General features: G+C 38.7%; 1 protein-coding gene across 1 annotated transcript in view; it reads right to left on the reverse strand.

Moving 5' to 3' along the window:
* The window catches only part of iars1 (isoleucyl-tRNA synthetase 1), a 61394-nt gene that overhangs the window by 42058 nt on the left and 1200 nt on the right, over positions 1-18136 (reverse strand). The window contains exons 2-11 of the mRNA XM_026167730.2: positions 17958-18081; positions 16099-16255; positions 15879-15998; positions 15547-15629; positions 11213-11330; positions 10928-11075; positions 4212-4299; positions 2562-2622; positions 2266-2361; positions 615-737 (exon numbers count right to left, since the gene is read on the reverse strand). Coding sequence (XP_026023515.2) covers positions 615-737; positions 2266-2361; positions 2562-2622; positions 4212-4299; positions 10928-11075; positions 11213-11330; positions 15547-15629; positions 15879-15998; positions 16099-16255; positions 17958-18081 — 1118 coding nt within the window. The remainder of the gene's footprint in view (positions 1-614; positions 738-2265; positions 2362-2561; positions 2623-4211; positions 4300-10927; positions 11076-11212; positions 11331-15546; positions 15630-15878; positions 15999-16098; positions 16256-17957; positions 18082-18136) is intronic.

The following is an 18136-nucleotide window of genomic DNA, read 5'->3' on the forward strand; positions in this document are numbered from 1 at the left end:
GCACACTCTTTATTAGCTAACGCTGTATTGTTAGTGGCCAGGCAGGTCACTCCCTGGCCTTTGCACCAGGATGTGAAATAGTGATGAGATCATATATGAATGCTCTTTTTAACTCATTATTCTCTTAGGACTCTAGTTGGGTGTGACAGACTTGAAGAGGCTATCCAGTGCGCTGGTAAATGACAATGTGCTTTGGCAGCAAGTTTTTCCAGAAGACTGCTCTGACACAGATTCCCTCAACTTCACATTTAAACAGTTTGAGTTAAGAATTAGTTAAAGGTAAAACATTTTATTGCAAGTATAGCTAAAGAGAATATATCTAAAGCATATTTCTAAAGAGGACTAACAACAGAAATTTGGCACATATCATGAAATCTTTTAGAAAGAGAAAGTCTATTAAGAAAAGACGCATTTCCAAGATACAAATGGAGGAAATCGAGAACAGTTGAGGAGTGTGAACTGATAAGGCAGAAAATGAAACACTGAATTAATCCAGCTATCAATAATGTTTAAATATTTATCATGTGTATCATATCAGCGGCTCCTATTGTGGGTAGAATACATGCAATGTTTGCTAACCTAATCTGCATGTAAATGCATGAAGTGTCACTCACTTTGACATACTGTCCCACAAAGTCAGTGACCTCTGAAGTGAAGCAGCCCGAGGCGTCCACAGGGCAGATAGGAGCCTGGTCCTTCTGGATGATGTTGTATTCAGTGCACACCCTATAATCATCCTACAGAGAGATCATATTACAGTTTAGAGATGGGTTTGTCTGGCATCTTTATTATCAATACAGTCTTCTGTATTAAACCTTTTCACGGCTGTTTTTCTTAGATTTATAGTATACATATTATTTATTATTTTACAAATACAATTTGCACTACCCTCTTGCACAATGTCAACTACAGTTTTACTTTTGTTTTTTTTCACTGTATATATAAACTTTTGCATTGCCTAGTATAAGGCCCTTATGCAGTGCCTGCGGCACTTTTAAGTTAACTCTGTTGTTTATTTATTGTAGACTGTACTGTTTTTGTTATTTATCCTGCTGCTGTAACAAAATAATTTCCCTTGTGGGATCATCTAAAGTATCCATCTATCTATGCTTCCATCCATCCATCTAATCTCTCTCTGTGTGTCACAAATATCCACTTATAACAAAGTCACATGTAATGAAAATGTAAATGAAATAAATTAGAGTACACAATCTTAATGTTGATCATTTCATCTTAAGCTCACTTTACAATTCCATTACTGCATATAGGTGCAACCAAAAGTGAACCCAGTTTCGACAGTGTAAAGATATGTTATGACTCCATATTAAATTCCTTGTTGAGCTGGATACTTTTTTGCAGTGTTGAAACAAGCACTGCTGGTATGTGACAGCTATGCATGAAAGATCTGAGCACTGTCCGGCTGCAGATGTAATTTGTATTCAAACAGCCTGTCAAAACCCAAGACAGATGTGTCACATGGTCATTTCACATCTAGTCATACAATACAATTTGAAGAACATAAATTGACAGTTCTTTCCCTTTTACTGTACAACTTCAGAGCTAATGTGCTTGTTTTTGATATGGTATTATTAACTGAAGAAGATCTTTTTCATTTTTTTTGAAAATCAAAATTATTGTGACAACTAAGTAAATTAAAAAATTAAATGCAGATTTAAATGAGATGCTAACTACAAGGGTGTTGTTAACAGTTCAGAGATTGCTGTACAGAAAGCTAAGACAGTTGGTTGGTATTCCAAGCTGGCTATAGCCACTGGGGCACTTGTCTACCCTTGGCAAGGCCATCTAACCTCTTAGCAATGACCCAATACATCTGATAGCACTACTGCATTGGACTCAATACACTGATACCATAGCACTCAAAACAAACACTCCTCGACAACAATATACCTCAACTTGAAATGAATTTGAAAATGTGTGTGCTCATTTCATCTCATCTTAAATGCATACATTTAATTAAAAGAATTTAAATTATCAGGCAAGAAACACAGCATCCTACATCAGATAAAAACACCCAATAAATCCACATAAGATGTTGACGCTCATAAGATAATTGTTTAAAATAGCATCCCAAGAATCTATGAAGTAACTCATCAGTTGAACCTTTAATTTTTCTGCTTTTTATGATTACTACAAACCAAGAGCAACACTTCTTTAACATTTAATTTTACTTTTTGCAGCTCCCCCTTATGTAATGAGCATTGCATGTTGTCACAGTTGCATGATTTTAGAAAAGATCCTACTTACAGCTCCAAAATAAGGTGCCTGGTGGACCACTCCTGTGCCCTCTTCCTCTTTGACATAGTTATCCGTCAAAACCTGGAAAGCTCCTTTCTCTGAACACTGAATTAAAAAAATGACAAGATATTAGATGAAGGGTGAGGACAGGGTAAGTAGTACAGCAACAATACAAACTCATGGATGCATTTAGATGTAAATAGAGGTGTCACTGTGCTGTGTTAATTAAAGACAGGCATACTGTTTAGTTTCTGAAAAACATTAGACATAACTGTGAAACAACCAGGAAGAAAAACTGTACTAACCTTTGCAAAGTACTGGAAAAGAGGCTTGTATTTTTTCCCTTTCAGTGTCTTACCAGGAAATCTAAAAAGCAAATAAAACACTTGAAACCTTCCTACAATAACTTTAATTCATAATTACTGCAGACACAAACCAGCAGAAACGCTGTACCATCACAGCTTCACAGGACAAAAGACGTTTCCTCATATTGATTCCACTTTTTAAATCCAGACACCAGTTTGTTTTTCCGCACCAAAATCTTTCTAAACAGTGTCCCTCCAACTGTTGAGCTCGCACAAAATAAATGAGAAGAAAGGAGCAGAACAACATGTTGATGGACTTATCTCAGTCACCTTGAGCTAGAACTGTGAGCAGTAGCTTTATGTAATGGTGTTTAAGCCTTAGAAGCAGCGGAGAGTAATTTGAGGACGTTCTTAGCCTTGAATTTCACCTCTCAGACTCACACCAAAAAATTCAGACAAATCATCTTTACGATACAATTTTTATAACTTATCTCACAGTAAAGGACAGACGTTAAATGTTTTTCTTTTTAAAAAGGGAGGTGATTTCACTTGGTAAGGACAGAAATTGCCTCAGGATCTTTGTGAGATCTCCATTTAAGGGCTGGGTTCATATTGGCAGCTGAGACAGTCCTGATGCACCGTTTCTGTAATCATAGTTCAAATAAAGGCGTCTGTGTTTAAGGGTTTTGTCCTTGTGGAAGAAGAAGAGGAAGGACATTTTTTTTGTCTTGTTTACATCACCGGTTCAGTTATCTGATATACAGGATGAGAGGGGATAAATCATGCCTAGAAATTTGCTCCATCAGGTTTCAGTAAATTCTGTAGTCTTTATTCACTCACTTGTTTTCGTCATCTCACTACGCTTTATTTTTTTCTGCTATGTGCTTTCCCTGTGCTCCAGACTCATCCAGTGAGCTGAGAAATTGGAATTGTTCCCCTTTCTGCTGCAAAGAACAACACTTAGCTGGTAAAATACAACCTCTCCTAATCTGGCTGTTATAAATTTTAAAGTCATAACTCAACAAAAAACCTTTGACAAGAAACATTAAATACAAGTTTCTTACTCGTTGAAAAAGGCAGCAGCTGGGTTTCAAGTACAAAATGTTAACATTACATAAATAACTATAATTATATAATAACAACTATATTTCCAAAACAATCATGTATTGTTATCTAGACTTTCACTTCAACTTTTTCCAATTAAATTGAGACTAAAAACAAAAAATAAAAATCTAGAAATGCTTCAGTAACTACATAACACAACGCGGTTTGTTTCTCTTTATGGCTTTTCAGAAGCATTTGTCAGCTGAAACAGCTTTAATTTTGGAAAGCAAATTAAGGCAACTAACGTAAGTCATGACGCCAGCAATCAGGGCACAAATCTAGAAATGCTACTAACAAAAAGAAACAGCAGCTGCTGGCTCGTATTTTGTGTACCCTTTATTCACAGCTCTGGTTGCTAGCTGACTTCTTGTTAATAAAGTAGGACTGTATTGTACAGTATATTCACCTAAGGGAAATTACTTCCCCAGTAGCTCAGCAACAGACCGCTGCACTTTGGTGCCAACAGACTGAAGTGTGCACATTTTTAAAAATTTAATCCTTTGAACTTTTTATCTTTTTCTTCACTTATATAGCCTTTGTACTCACTTGTCAAGGATAGTGTACTCGCTCTCTGACTTAAACAGAGCCCCCAGTCTTGCCTCCATCATGATGTAGGTCTTGTGTGTGGTATTATCTAAGAGACAAAATAGAAAATCACGTTGGTTTTTAGGTTTTTTTTGTAATTTTCTTGCTTTTTTCCCCATCACACCTGTAGAGAGCATCAATCCAGATAAATCATTAACCAAAGACTCCTTTTACCAATAAATTTGCTACTGTTAAATGTAGGTGCACTTTAACCACAAACACTTTCAATGTCAGGCGATAGAACGATGTAGATTTGCAATGACTCAACAGTTATTCAGGCAGCTGACTGACATTTTTAGTTTGTCTACATCTGAAATGGATCACAAATGGTCATTCATTAAGCAAAGAACCTATAACAGCAAACTTCATATCTTTAGGCGTGCACTGCTGGTCAGCAACAAAGATTTCTGAGGATGTAACTAGTGCATTTTCTTCACGTGTAATAACACTATTAACATAAACATCTTTATTTTTTACTTAACAGTCATTTAGAGCATTGGGGATGTACTCCTATAACTTCGAATTAATACACACATAATAGACAATTACATTTTTTCACACTAGCTTATGGCAACAGACTTTTTACTTTCATTGCTCAGTCCTCTCAATAGTCCAGAACACAGCAGCTAGGTTGCTAACAAATTAGCCGATGGCCACACATCACCTCTGTTCTTGCTTTTTTTCATTAGCATCCAAAAGGAAAAAAGGAAATGCAGAAATGCACTTAAAAAATGTTTTTTAATTACATATAAAGCCCTACACGGCCAGACTCCTGTATGTTTAACGGACCTGTTGAGACCTTATTACAGCGATCTGCCTCACCAGTCACCAGCTCGGGGCCTTTTGACTGTTCCACACTGTGATCGCTTAATCTTAAACCTCTTAATCTTTAATTTTGGCTAAAATTCATAATAAATGTACATAAGTACGTATGTATAAACAGATATAAGAACTTACGCTTGACTGTGTGCAACAGCTAGTTATTTATTTTTTTCCATCATTACTCATTCCCTCCTTTTTTTTGTGATGAAAACGTGGCTGTTTTCAGCTCTTCATCACACCATCTTTGAACATTTAGCAAGTCCAGAGCAGACCCATAAATTAGATAAATAGAACTGGGGAAAAAAATAAATGAATAATAAAAAGATATGACAGTGAACCTGGTCCTCCAGTTGCTCAATCTCAAGTATAAATAGCTAAAAATGAAACCAGGTCCCTGTTGCATTTTCCCCTTTTTCCATATAGTTTTGAAATCTCGCAGTATGTATAATAAAAGGGGAATGACAAGGCAGATTTCTATGATGTGATGCGTGGGGGGTATCCTGGTGATTTTTCAAAGTCTGTCATGTAAATAGCCACAGCAGCAGGATTTATCTTTATTGACCTGAATTTCAGGTGATGATAAATAGCAACTCATCCAACATGGCTCAGATCCATTCGTCTCATAGCTGTGCTGTATTCATGTCTGAAGGTCCATTTGTGAATAATAATAGTAACAGTGATGTAACATCTTGTTTCTGATAGGGTCCATTATCATCATCATAATAATAATGATAGCTGTCATACAGCCGTCACTGAGGGGGGAGAACTGAACCTTCTTCTACATACAGCCAAAAACAGATTGTAAGAAACATAAAAAGACGAGTCCCCAGTAACAGCAAAGATGACACTTGTGAAGAGGGCAAAAACCAAATGGCCTGAGACACTGAGACACAAAAAAGAGCGACAAGAGGGCAGCATCAATAAAAGATGTTTCTTCCCCTCAGTCGTGTGACAAATGACTGCACAGTTCAGACCTGCTGACAGCCCCCAACTCAAACAGCGACAAAAGCAGCGAGGGAAACAGGCAGACGTTAAAAGAGACGGACTGAGAAGGAATAAGCACAAGGAAGGACGAAAACAGGTGGATTTGAAAGCAAAGAAAGCGCTAAGAAAAGAGTAGGAAGAACTGGGATGAAGATCGAGTGAGTGAACAAGGAGAGATAAAAAGAGACTGAGCTGATACAAAAAAAAGACCACATTCATTGGTATTCCAAGGCGGTCTCCCATGCAGCACAGGCGGTGCAGTAATGATAACAGACTGTGCTCCAACACTGCCCCCTACAGTATCATCTGCACTACGCCAAAGTAAAAGGAATCTAGGTCATCCTTTTAAAAACCCACCAGTTTCTCTCATAGGGAACCAAAACCTACAGCAGGAGGGTAACAGAAAAACAGTAGCCACCTCTCTTGAGTATCGTTTTTTTATATTTGAACAAGGACAAGGCTTTTTTTGAGTGCCCTGATTTGAGATTCAGCCACATTTTCAGGTTTGAGCTACACAATGTCTCTCGCACACACGCACCCCTACCAGCTAAAGCCAAAAAACACATCTTGATACATTAAAATAGGAAAAACAAGTGTTAATTCCATAAATAAACAATAGCTGATTTTTTTTCCAGAGGTTATTAATTATACATTTGCATTTCCTGTTAACATGTTGCTGTAAAATGATTTATACAGTGGGGCAAAAAAGTATTTAGTCAGCCACCGATTGTGCAAGTTCCCCCACTTAAAATGATGACAGAGGTCAGTAATTTGCACCAGAGGTACACTTCAACTGTGAGAGACAGAATGTGAAAAAAAAATCCATGAATCCACATGGTAGGATTTGTAAAGAATTTATTCGTAAATTAGGGTGGAAAATAAGTATTTGGTCACCTCAAACAAGGAAAATCTCTGGCTCTCACAGACCTGTAACGTCTTCTGTAAGAAGCTTTTCTGTCCCCCACTCATTACCTGTATGAATGGCACCTGTTTGAACTCATCACCTGTATCAAAGACACCTGTCCACAGCCTCAAACAGTCAGACTCCAAACTCCGCCATGGCCAAGACCAAAGAGCTTTCGAAGGACACCAGGAAAAGTATTGTAGACCTGCACCAGGCTGGGAAGAGTGAATCTACAATAGGCAAGCGGCTTGGTGTGAAAAAATCAACTGTGGGAGCAATCATCAGAAAATGGAAGACATACAAGACCACTGATAATCTCCCACGATCTGGTACTCCACGCAAGATCTCATCCCGTGGGGTCAAAATGATCATGAGAACGGTGAGCAAAGATCCCAGAACCACACGGGGGGACCTGGTGAATGACCTGCAGAGAGCTGGGACCAAAGTAACAAAGGTCACCATCAGTAACACACTACAACGGCAGGGAATCAAATCCCGCAGTGCCAGACGTGTTCCGCTGCTGAAGCCAGTGCATGTCCAGGCCCGTCTGAAGTTTGCCAGAGAGCACATGGATGATACAGCAGAGGATTGGGAGAATGTCATGTGGTCAGATGAAACCAAAGTAGAACTTTTTGGTATAAACTCAACTCGTCGTGTTTGGAGGAAGAAGAATACTGAGTTGCATCCCAAGAACACCATACCTACTGTGACGCATGGGGGTGGAAACATCATGCTATGGGGCTGTTTTTCTGCCAAGGGGACAGGACGACTGATCCGTGTTAAGGACAGAATGAATGGGGCCATGTATCGTGAGATTTTGAGCCAAAACCTCCTTCCATCAGTGAGAACTTTGAAGATGAAACGAGGCTGGGTCTTCCAACATGACAATGATCCAAAACACACCGCCCGGGCAACAAAGGAGTGGCTCCGTAAGAAGCATTTGAAAGTCCTGGAGTGGCCTAGCCAGTCTCCAGACCTCAACCCCATAGAAAATCTGTGGCGGGAGTTGAAAGTCCGTGTTGCTCGGCGACAGCCCCAAAACATCACTGCTCTCGAGAAGATCTGCATGGAGGAATGGGCCAAAATACCAGCTACTGTGTGTGCAAACCTGGTAAAGACCTATAGTAAACGTTTGACCTCTGTTATTGCCAACAAAGGTTATGTTACAAAGTATTGAGTTGTATTTTTGTTATTGACCAAATACTTATTTTCCACCCTGATTTACGAATAAATTCTTTACAAATCCTACCATGTGGATTCATGGATTTTTTTTTTCACATTCTGTCTCTCACAGTTGAAGTGTACCTCTGGTGCAAATTACTGACCTCTGTCATCATTTTAGGTGGGGGAACTTGCACAATCGGTGGCTGACTAAATACTTTTTTGCCCCACTGTATATGGCTATATAAATATAATTAATTAACCCTCTAATTATTGCAAAAGTTTTGTATTTTTGCATTTAAAAAAATTGGGAAAAAATGCCTACTTTGTTTCATCAACTAGCTTTCATTGGTGTAGCTCTTTATACAACAGCCATGCAATTAATTAAAATGAATGGACTGAACAAAATAACAGCACCGCAAACTAAATCATGACAAACAAAAACAAACACTTTTTCTGAAACTTCCATTAACTCCTGTGACCTTCAAGAAAGCAGGATTTATTGTAAGAATGTTGAATTAGACTTCTGCATTAGTTTTCATTAAGAAACTGGAAAATGGGTTTGTGTACAGTATTGTTGTTCAGCAGAATAAAAACTGGATTAAGGTTGTTAAAAATGTGTCTTTTAACTAGTAAACAAAACATCTGTAATATATTAAATTGTAGTCTAGCTGTACTCTTTTTTGCAGACTATAGAGAAAGTTTTCTGTTTAAAAGTTATTGCTTAAAATTGCAAAAATACTTTAATGCCTTTACTTTAATGCATGTTGGCCATTAGCACAAACACTCTTATGTAAGATTCTGTTGTTTAAACCTGAAAGGAGCAATTTAGGTGGGTGATTGTATTTTCACTTAAGGATAAATCCTGCATGATCATAACTGATGTTCATGCAAGTTACTGCCTGTGTGTTTTGTTTGAAGATAAAAACAAAGTTCCAGTCACACCAACACATTACGGGTCCATTATTTCCTACGGGTGCAATTTGCAAAGGCAGCACTCCTCTTCAGCTAATTTGTTCTTGTTTGTTCTTTCTGAATTAAAAGAAAACAAACATCTATCAGCTGATACTGTGGTCCAAAACACTAAAGCCACAAGGGAAACAAGATTTTCAGTCAGAAAAGTTTTGCCTCAGGCATCAGCATTTAAGCACTATCATTTAACAAAACTAGTTGTCCTGAGTGGTGCACTGCAAAGGAAGATTAATGGGTTAGAGTGGTATGTCGAGCCTGAAGCTAGAGTTTTCAGCAGCACAAAGGTGGCTGTTATTTGTTTTCTTTATTTAACCTGGCTAGATTACGAAACAACTTCACTAAACACAGCTGGCCTTAGCTGCCTTTAATCACCATGTTCCATGATTCTATCATGGCGATATGATAAGAGTGAGAGAAATTTTCAGCTGAAGGTTACATATGCTGAAATTGCTATGCCGTATACTGCTAATGTCACAAAATGAGACTGTGCAGTTAACAGTTCCATAAACTAAATGTGTCACAGTGCCACTGGAATTTATATGCATTCAGTAGATCAGTGTTTCCCAACCACTGTCCCGCAAGAAATGATCAGGTGTACCGTGGAAGATTATGTGGTTTCACCTGACTGGTACTCTAAGCGACCTGCGTGAGTAATGGGCAGAACAATTACATTCTCTTCCGCTAGAGGGCAGTACAACCTGTTGTTCCAATTAAATAGATTGCCAACTGCCAGTAAACAGAAGAGGACATGCTGCAAGTGAGATAACACTGAGCATAATAGCAATAAATAAATATTTGAAACGAAAAAGTAGTCAATCTGACCTGGGTCCTGGAGAAAATTTCAACCCAGATGAAGGCCCTAGCAAGAGTAGTGGTCAGAAGAAAGCAAAAAAAGGTATACTGGGGACAAACCGCTATGCCTGGTGCATGGAGAAAAATCATCAATATGCTTTTGGTGACATTTTTGTTTGCCGTGTGATTTCTCTAATGTGAAATATGTGCCGTGGCTCCCAAAGGTTGGGAAACACTACAGTAGACGATACAAAAAATGAATACATTTGTTCTTTAGACTCTTAATTCTCCTTAGCCAAGTCTGTTTTAGGCTAAATTGCTGATAAAGCAACTAACGTCTATTGGCATTCATCACAGGGAGAAATCACTCACTCCTCACATAAAACAGAATCATTTTTGAATGCACTTCCACTTGTACTCAACTGTATCAATCATTAAGAGCACATATGTCATGTTATCAATAAATGATAATACCAAGTATGCATTAAGTGGTAAAATAAATATACTGATCTACCAATTTACAAGATTAACTATTTTCTGCTGCATTCCTCGTTTACATTTTTACAGTTACAGTGACCTGCTCCTCTTTACTGTAGCATTTAGTAATTGGCTGAGTTAAAAAAGTGTAAAACCACTGATTGTAAGGAACGAGGTGCATAACTGCAATGACTTGAAGAAACAGCAACCCTTGGGGGAGACCGTGGCTCAGGGGGTTGGGAAGCGTATCTATAACCGGAAGGTCGCCGGTTCGATCCCTGGGCTCTCTGTCCTGGTCGTTGCGTCCTTGGGCAAGACACTTTACCCTACCGCCTACTGGTGTTGGCCAGAGGGGCCGATGGCGCGATATGGCAGCCTCGCTTCTGTCAGTCTGCCCCAGGGCAGCTGTGGCTACAACCGTAGCTGCCTCCACCAGTGTGTGAATGTGAGAGTGAATGAATAGTGGTATTGTAAAGCGCTTTGGGTGCCTTGAAAAGCGCTATATAAATCCAATCCATTATTATTATTGTTGTAGCACAAGATGTGTGCTATGTTCTTTGCTCACCTTTGACCTTGACATAAAGTAATTCTGGGTTCACACACAGGGCCAGGTTGCTCGGCAGTGTCCATGGTGTGGTTGTCCAGGCAATCAAAGCAACATCCTCATTCTCAACCAGTGGGAAGTTGACAATCACCGAGGGGTCCTGAACATCCTGGAGACAAGCATTAAGCATAGAAACAAGGTCAACTTTGTTTTAAGAAGTACAGTACCTGCACTTACAATAGAGGCAACAATAGCCGTGTTACATTACACCAGCAAATATGTAAAGAGGTAATGTTCTGTGCCAACCTTGTAGTTCTGATTGGCCTCAAAGTTGGACAAGGGGGTGTTGCAGGCAGTGGAGAAAGGCATAACTTTGACACCTCGGTACACCAGACCCTTGTCATACAGCTGTTTAAAAACCCACCTGAGAGAAAGAAAACAAACATTTTAAAATAAAGAAGAAAACATCAACTCCACAAAACGCAACAAGTTTCAAAGATTCTGTGTCTAGTAAGTTAAATTGCAACAGTTTCACACATGAATACGTAAAATTGTTAGCTTTATCTCTCTGGTAACAGTTAAAAATCGTTCAGACTGATTTCCCACATAGCATTCATCAAATATGACAGAGCATTTATGAAAAGAGTCAGGTCATGGGCCAGTGGTGAGAAGAAATGAGAGAAGGTTAAGTTAAAGACCATTTTATATTCTCCCACAGGCTGTATTACTGACGAATTTCAAAACTTATTTTCCTGCTAAAGCCTTTAATTAATAACCAATATGAGTGCAAAGGGATGCTCATCCTCACTTCTCACAGGGAATCCATAGATATATTTTGCATCAAATGCATCATCTATTATCACCAGAGAGTGAATTCTGATGCAAGTATTACAATATATAACAGTGCACAAGCACTGCATACAAAGACATAAAGCTGGGACTTGCACTCTTCTACATTTATCTTAATATGCAATAAACTACGAAAGCTGTGCACAATGTTATGTGAACACAATGTTGTTTTGACTGTTCACAAACCTAAATGTGTAGAACAGAGCATATTTCCTGCCCTCAACATGGCTATTTAAATGTTACAGAGGAAGTCTTGACATTGAGCATCTGAAGGAAGAAAACAACTGACTAACACAAGCTAAACATGTTGCTTTTTTCACTTAATACAAGATATTTTGACTTGAAATAAGTGAAAAGAAATCTGCCAATGAAACAAGTGAAAATTATTTAGTTTTTCTCTAGTTACAAGATTCACTGTCTTGAAACAAGTTCATATAGCTTACTGGAATGTTGCTTTGTAGCTGATTTTGTCTTATTTTAAGTGTAATGAGATATTTTGACTAGAAATAAGACAAATATACTTGTTAAGATTTTGAGTGTACATGCAGAGGGCTCTATATCCATAAATAACTTTCATTTTCAATAGCGTGCAAATCTCTTGAGCCACACCTCATAGTGTTTGCATGCACTTTTGTCTTTAAACACAAAAGCTTAAAAGGTTTTGAATGAATTCTGATAAAACTTTGTAGGGGTGTAGAGTGGGGTAAAGTTACTTGTTAAATTATGTATTGTATCCACCAAGGTATTCAAGGTCAACTCAATAATTTGTTGGTTAAAAATTGACAAAAAGCCTTTTAGTTGTAGTTTCTTACACATGCAAGTTGTCTGTTATTGTCAATGTTATGTTATGTCAAACTTAGAGGAGAACCAATTCTTTCAGATTCTTTGAGAAAGAGCAAATTTTAGATGAAAAATCGTGTATCTCAGCATGCTGTAAAGTGTGTCCTTAAAATTTTATGGAAAACCTGAGAGATGCATCTGTCCCTCTATCTGCTTTTCACTGAAGCTTCATCAGAAATGCTCTCAGTGGAAGGATAGCTGTCAAGAATCTACTCTTAAGGAAGGGAAACATAGATAAAAGCCTGGGGTATGCCAAATTGCACAAGAACTGGACTGAAAATCAGTGACAGCAGGTCTGACTGAGTGAAGAATCCAAACTGGAGATTTCTCCTCATCAATATGTATGGAGGAGGTCAGGAGACAGATACAACAGTGAGTGTCTACAGTGATTTGTAAGACACGTGGAGGTTCTGCCATGGTTTGGGGTTGCATTTCAGCCAGTGGCATTGAAGAGCTTGTCGAAATTGATTGAACTATGAAGGCTGCAAAGTACTGTCACACCACCATGCAATACCACCAGTAAAGCATGTGATTGGCAACAGCTTCATTTTCATTCATTACAATGATCCCAAACATACTGCCCACGTAGTAAAAGCATAGATGGAAAGAAAAAAAATCTGAACATAGAATGGAAAAACAAAATATTTTGAGTGTTCAACTGGAGTAGAAAAGCACTATAATAAGTATCCATTTACCATATCAGACAACATTACTGAATTGGTGTGGGATCACACTGACATAGAACACAACAGGCAATTGTTTAAATTCTACAACATAATGGTCAAGTCTCACTGAATGTATTTTGGGATTTTGCAGAAGCTGGTGCAACCAGATCAGTCTGATTACTTCGGTTGGCTAAAACAAACAACTGCACTGTCACAAAGCATGCAGAGAAAAAGAAACCAAAAACTCAAGAGTACAGCATATACAGTGGGGCAAAAAAGTATTTAGTCAGCCACTGATTGTGCAAGTTCCCCCACTTAAAATGATGACAGAGGTCAGTAATTTGCACCAGAGGTACACTTCAACTGTGAGAGACAGAATGTGAAAAAAAAATCCATGAATCCACATGGTAGGATTTGTAAAGAATTTATTCGTAAATCAGGGTGGAAAATAAGTATTTGGTCACCTCAAACATGGAAAATCTCTGGCTCTCACAGACCTGTAACATCTTCTGTAAGAAGCTTTTCTGTCCCCCACTCGTTACCTGTATAAATGGCACCTGTTTGAACTCATCATCTGTATAAAAGACACCTGTCCACAGCCTCAAACAGTCAGACTCCAAACTCCGCCATGGCCAAGACCAAAGAGCTTTCGAAGGACACCAGGAAAAGTATTGTAGACCTGTACCAGACTGGGAAGAGTGAATCTACAATAGGCAAGCAGCTTGGTGTGAAAAAATCAACTGTGGGAGCAATCATCAGAAAATGGAAGACATACAAGACCACTGATAATCTCCCACGATCTGGGGCTCCACGCAAGATCTCATCCCGTGGGGTCAAAATGATCATGAGAACGGTGAGCAAAGATCCCAGAACCACACGGGGGGACCTGGTGAATGACCTGCAGAGAGCTGGGACCAAAGTAACAAAGGTCACCATCAGTAACACACTACAACGGCAGGGAATCAAATCCCGCAGTGCCAGACGTGTTCCGCTGCTGAAGCCAGTGCATGTCCAGGCCCGTCTGAAGTTTGCCAGAGAGCACATGGATGATACAGCAGAGGATTGGGAGAATGTCATGTGGTCAGATGAAACCAAAGTAGAACTTTTTGGTATAAACTCAACTCGTCGTGTTTGGAGGAAGAAGAATACTGAGTTGCATCCCAAGAACACCATACCTACTGTGACGCATGGGGGTGGAAACATCATGCTATGGGGCTGTTTTTCTGCCAAGGGGACAGGACGACTGATCCGTGTTAAGGACAGAATGAATGGGGCCATGTATCGTGAGATTTTGAGCCAAAACCTCCTTCCATCAGTGAGAACTTTGAAGATGAAACGAGGCTGGGTCTTCCAACATGACAATGATCCAAAACACACCGCCCGGGCAACAAAGGAGTGGCTCCGTAAGAAGCATTTGAAAGTCCTGGAGTGGCCTAGCCAGTCTCCAGACCTCAACCCCATAGAAAATCTGTGGCGGGAGTTGAAAGTCCGTGTTGCTCGGCGACAGCCCCAAAACATCACTGCTCTCGAGAAGATCTGCATGGAGGAATGGGCCAAAATACCAGCTACTGTGTGTGCAAACCTGGTAAAGACCTATAGTAAACGTTTGACCTCTGTTATTGCCAACAAAGGTTATGTTACAAAGTATTGAGTTGTATTTTTGTTATTGACCAAATACTTATTTTCCACCCTGATTTACGAATAAATTCTTTACAAATCCTACCATGTGGATTCATGGATTTTTTTTTCACATTCTGTCTCTCACAGTTGAAGTGTACCTCTGGTGCAAATTACTGACCTCTGTCATCATTTTAAGTGGGGGAACTTGCACAATCGGTGGCTGACTAAATACTTTTTTGCCCCACTGTATTTGCAACTTAATGCCCGAATAGTCAGGACCTAACATGAAGTAATGGTTTGTGTGTCTGACACACATCATGCGTGTTGGTCTTATTTAATGACAAAGCACCCCCTCTCAGGATAAATCCTGCGTTCTGCCTGAGCTGTCAGATTTAGCCAGATAACAGCTACCCAAAACCTCAGAGACCCTACTTAGTCCCCATGAATATACAGATTCTCTTTCAGGTGCATTTCATTGATTTGCACTGCTCTTGGTAGATTCTGCTGCTCATTGTTGAAATAAACTGGCTGCATTTGTGTTCAGAAATTTGCACATTGCCAATCCAAAAGCACCCTTCCATAGCCCCACACCATGTTTTTGCAATTGCTGCAGTCAAAACAAGTCTTTATAAAAACGTGCATTTTTTCCCCTTTTTACATACATACCAGACAGTCTCCATGAACCATGGGTAAAGGGTCTTGTAGTCATTTTGGAAGTCAATCCATCGTCCCATTCGCTTTACTGAAGCCTAGATACAATTACAAACGCACGTGAAAATGAAAAGAACAAATTACCATGGTAAATATATGCAGGGCGATTTGTTATAGATTTTTATGATATGAATTTAGAGGTAACACATATTTACAACTACTTTAGAAGGTCACTCGTTATGCAGGCTTACAAATGGCAAGGAATTCACCACAACATTCAACATGAACCTAGCCCAACTATTTAGTGTAAACTGTGTTTTGCTCTTAGTCAGATACACTGGACTCACCTCCCACTCGTTGGAGTATCTCATTACAATGCTTCGGCATTGCTTGTTGTACTCAGCAATGCCCATTTTGGCCACATCTTCTGGTCCTTTGATCCCCAAAGTCTTATCAATCTCATACTCCTACATAAAACACACAGGATTTGACAAATACTAAATATTAACAGACCACATTGTAACATTGAATTGAAACATTAAAAAGACAGCTATGGCAAATTCTTACCACAGGTAGGCCATGACAGTCCCATCCAAAGCGCCGGTCCACATAGAAGCCACTCTGGTGGTAAAAGCGAGTAACAATGTCCTTGATGGTACCAGCTAAGATGTGACCATAGTGGGGTAGACCAGTAGCAAAGGGAGGTCCATCGTAGAAGGTGTACCTGGTTTGAGAGATAGGTAGCAAATGCAAATCTTGAATACTTCTATGTGGAACAGCATTTTTGTTAACTGGTAAAACAAACTCGCAACATGCTATACATTTATTTATACAGCACACAGCAAATAAATCTATCAATACTTAAAAGAAAAACTAATCATTTAAGACCAATAAAAAGAATCAAATGAAAAGGCACAAAGTTTTAATATTTAGAGAATAATAAATCATAAAATAATAAGAGAGACACATTAGGGAGAATGACACTGTAAGTCAGAATCTGAGAAAGCTATTAAAAAGAGGTATGATTTCAGCTGGTATTTAAATACTATTAGTAGGTAGATGACCCAATTCCAGAGTTTTGGACTTGGGCTGTATGAGACAATCTCCGGTCAGGAATATGAGACAATAAGGAATTTGCAATTACTAAAATCTGCTTATCGCTGGAGTGAGCAATGTGGGACACAGGATATCTGAGTGAGATATCTAAGTGAACGACATGGGTCATAACCTGGATCATTTTCTTACAATCACTTATATATGAGTAATAATATTTTCACAAAAAGCCAGTGTAACGATTTAAAAACAGGCAAAATATGATCATCCTTCCAGGTACCAGTCAGGAGTCTAGGAGCTGCACTTTGACACACCAGTAATAACAACTGTGATATTAGTGTTTTTACTCAATTCAATATATAATGAATTACAGTAATCCAGTCTCCATGTAATTAAAGCATAAATAACCTTCTCACAGTTGCTGATGAAAATAAATGTTTTAACTTTAGTTAAGAGTGTAGATTGAGAAAAGCTTCCTGATTTGATCTGCAAGTCAAATTTAAAGAATGAATATGAAAATAACACAGATATGATCCTAAGCTATGAAAGAATAATGGAAAGTGTAACACTTTACTTTCACTTTGACTTTCATTACACTTTTTTTGAGAGCCAAGTTTTAACCTGAGGTAAACAACAGGTTATTTTCTTAACCACTTATCCAGTCAAGGTCAACGAGGGGCTGGAGCTGACTCCAAAAACAAACAAACAAACAAAAAAAACAAACAAACATACAGATACAAGAAGAATATGCAAATTTCTAACAGAAAAGGCCCAGCTGATAATCAGGTTTGAATCTAGAACATCATAGCTGTGACGCAATGATAACACAGTATTTGTGCTTTCTGATATTATACTACCATACACCATACACACTTTTCATAGCTACCTTGTTTTTTCCAATGGACCTCACATGACTCAGACACTGGTAAGAAATAAAACTGGACAATCAGGAAATACAACTATTTTCTCTGGCTGTTACCAGCTGCCAGAACGCTTAAAACCAATCCTTATAAAACACCCAGCATTAAAGCGATACAACAAAATTATGTCTGCTCAAATACAGATTGTTAGCAGCTATAAGTCATATATTGACTATACTATGACTATTACATTTAAAAGAACTGTTCGTAAGTGTTTTACAATAAGTTATAATAAATGGTGGATTTTTAGACGTTTATACTGGAGATTGTCCGAACCAACACATTCCAAGCAAAAAGCTAACTTAATCTAAACACACTTCAACCAAATTTCAGTATTATCTTAGGTTATTCACAGCTTGTGTGTAAATATGTTTTGTTCGTTAGGAAATGGGAGCACCTAGAGAAAACCCATACAGATACAAGAAGAACATGGAAATTTGCAACTGGACTTACCTGGGTCTGTTCTTGGACTGTTTGAGGCATTCCTGGAAGCAGTCCTTTTCATTCCAAAAGTTTATAATCTTCTCCTCTTCAGAGGGAAAGTTAATGTTTTCAGGAACCCGCTCCACCATTGCGTCTGTGAGGACAAACAAAACTCAAATGTTACACTCACAGAACAGGAATTATAGTTT

Source organism: Astatotilapia calliptera, chromosome 5, assembly GCF_964374335.1.
Source record: "Astatotilapia calliptera chromosome 5, fAstCal68.1, whole genome shotgun sequence".
Lineage (NCBI taxonomy): Eukaryota > Metazoa > Chordata > Actinopteri > Cichliformes > Cichlidae > Astatotilapia > Astatotilapia calliptera.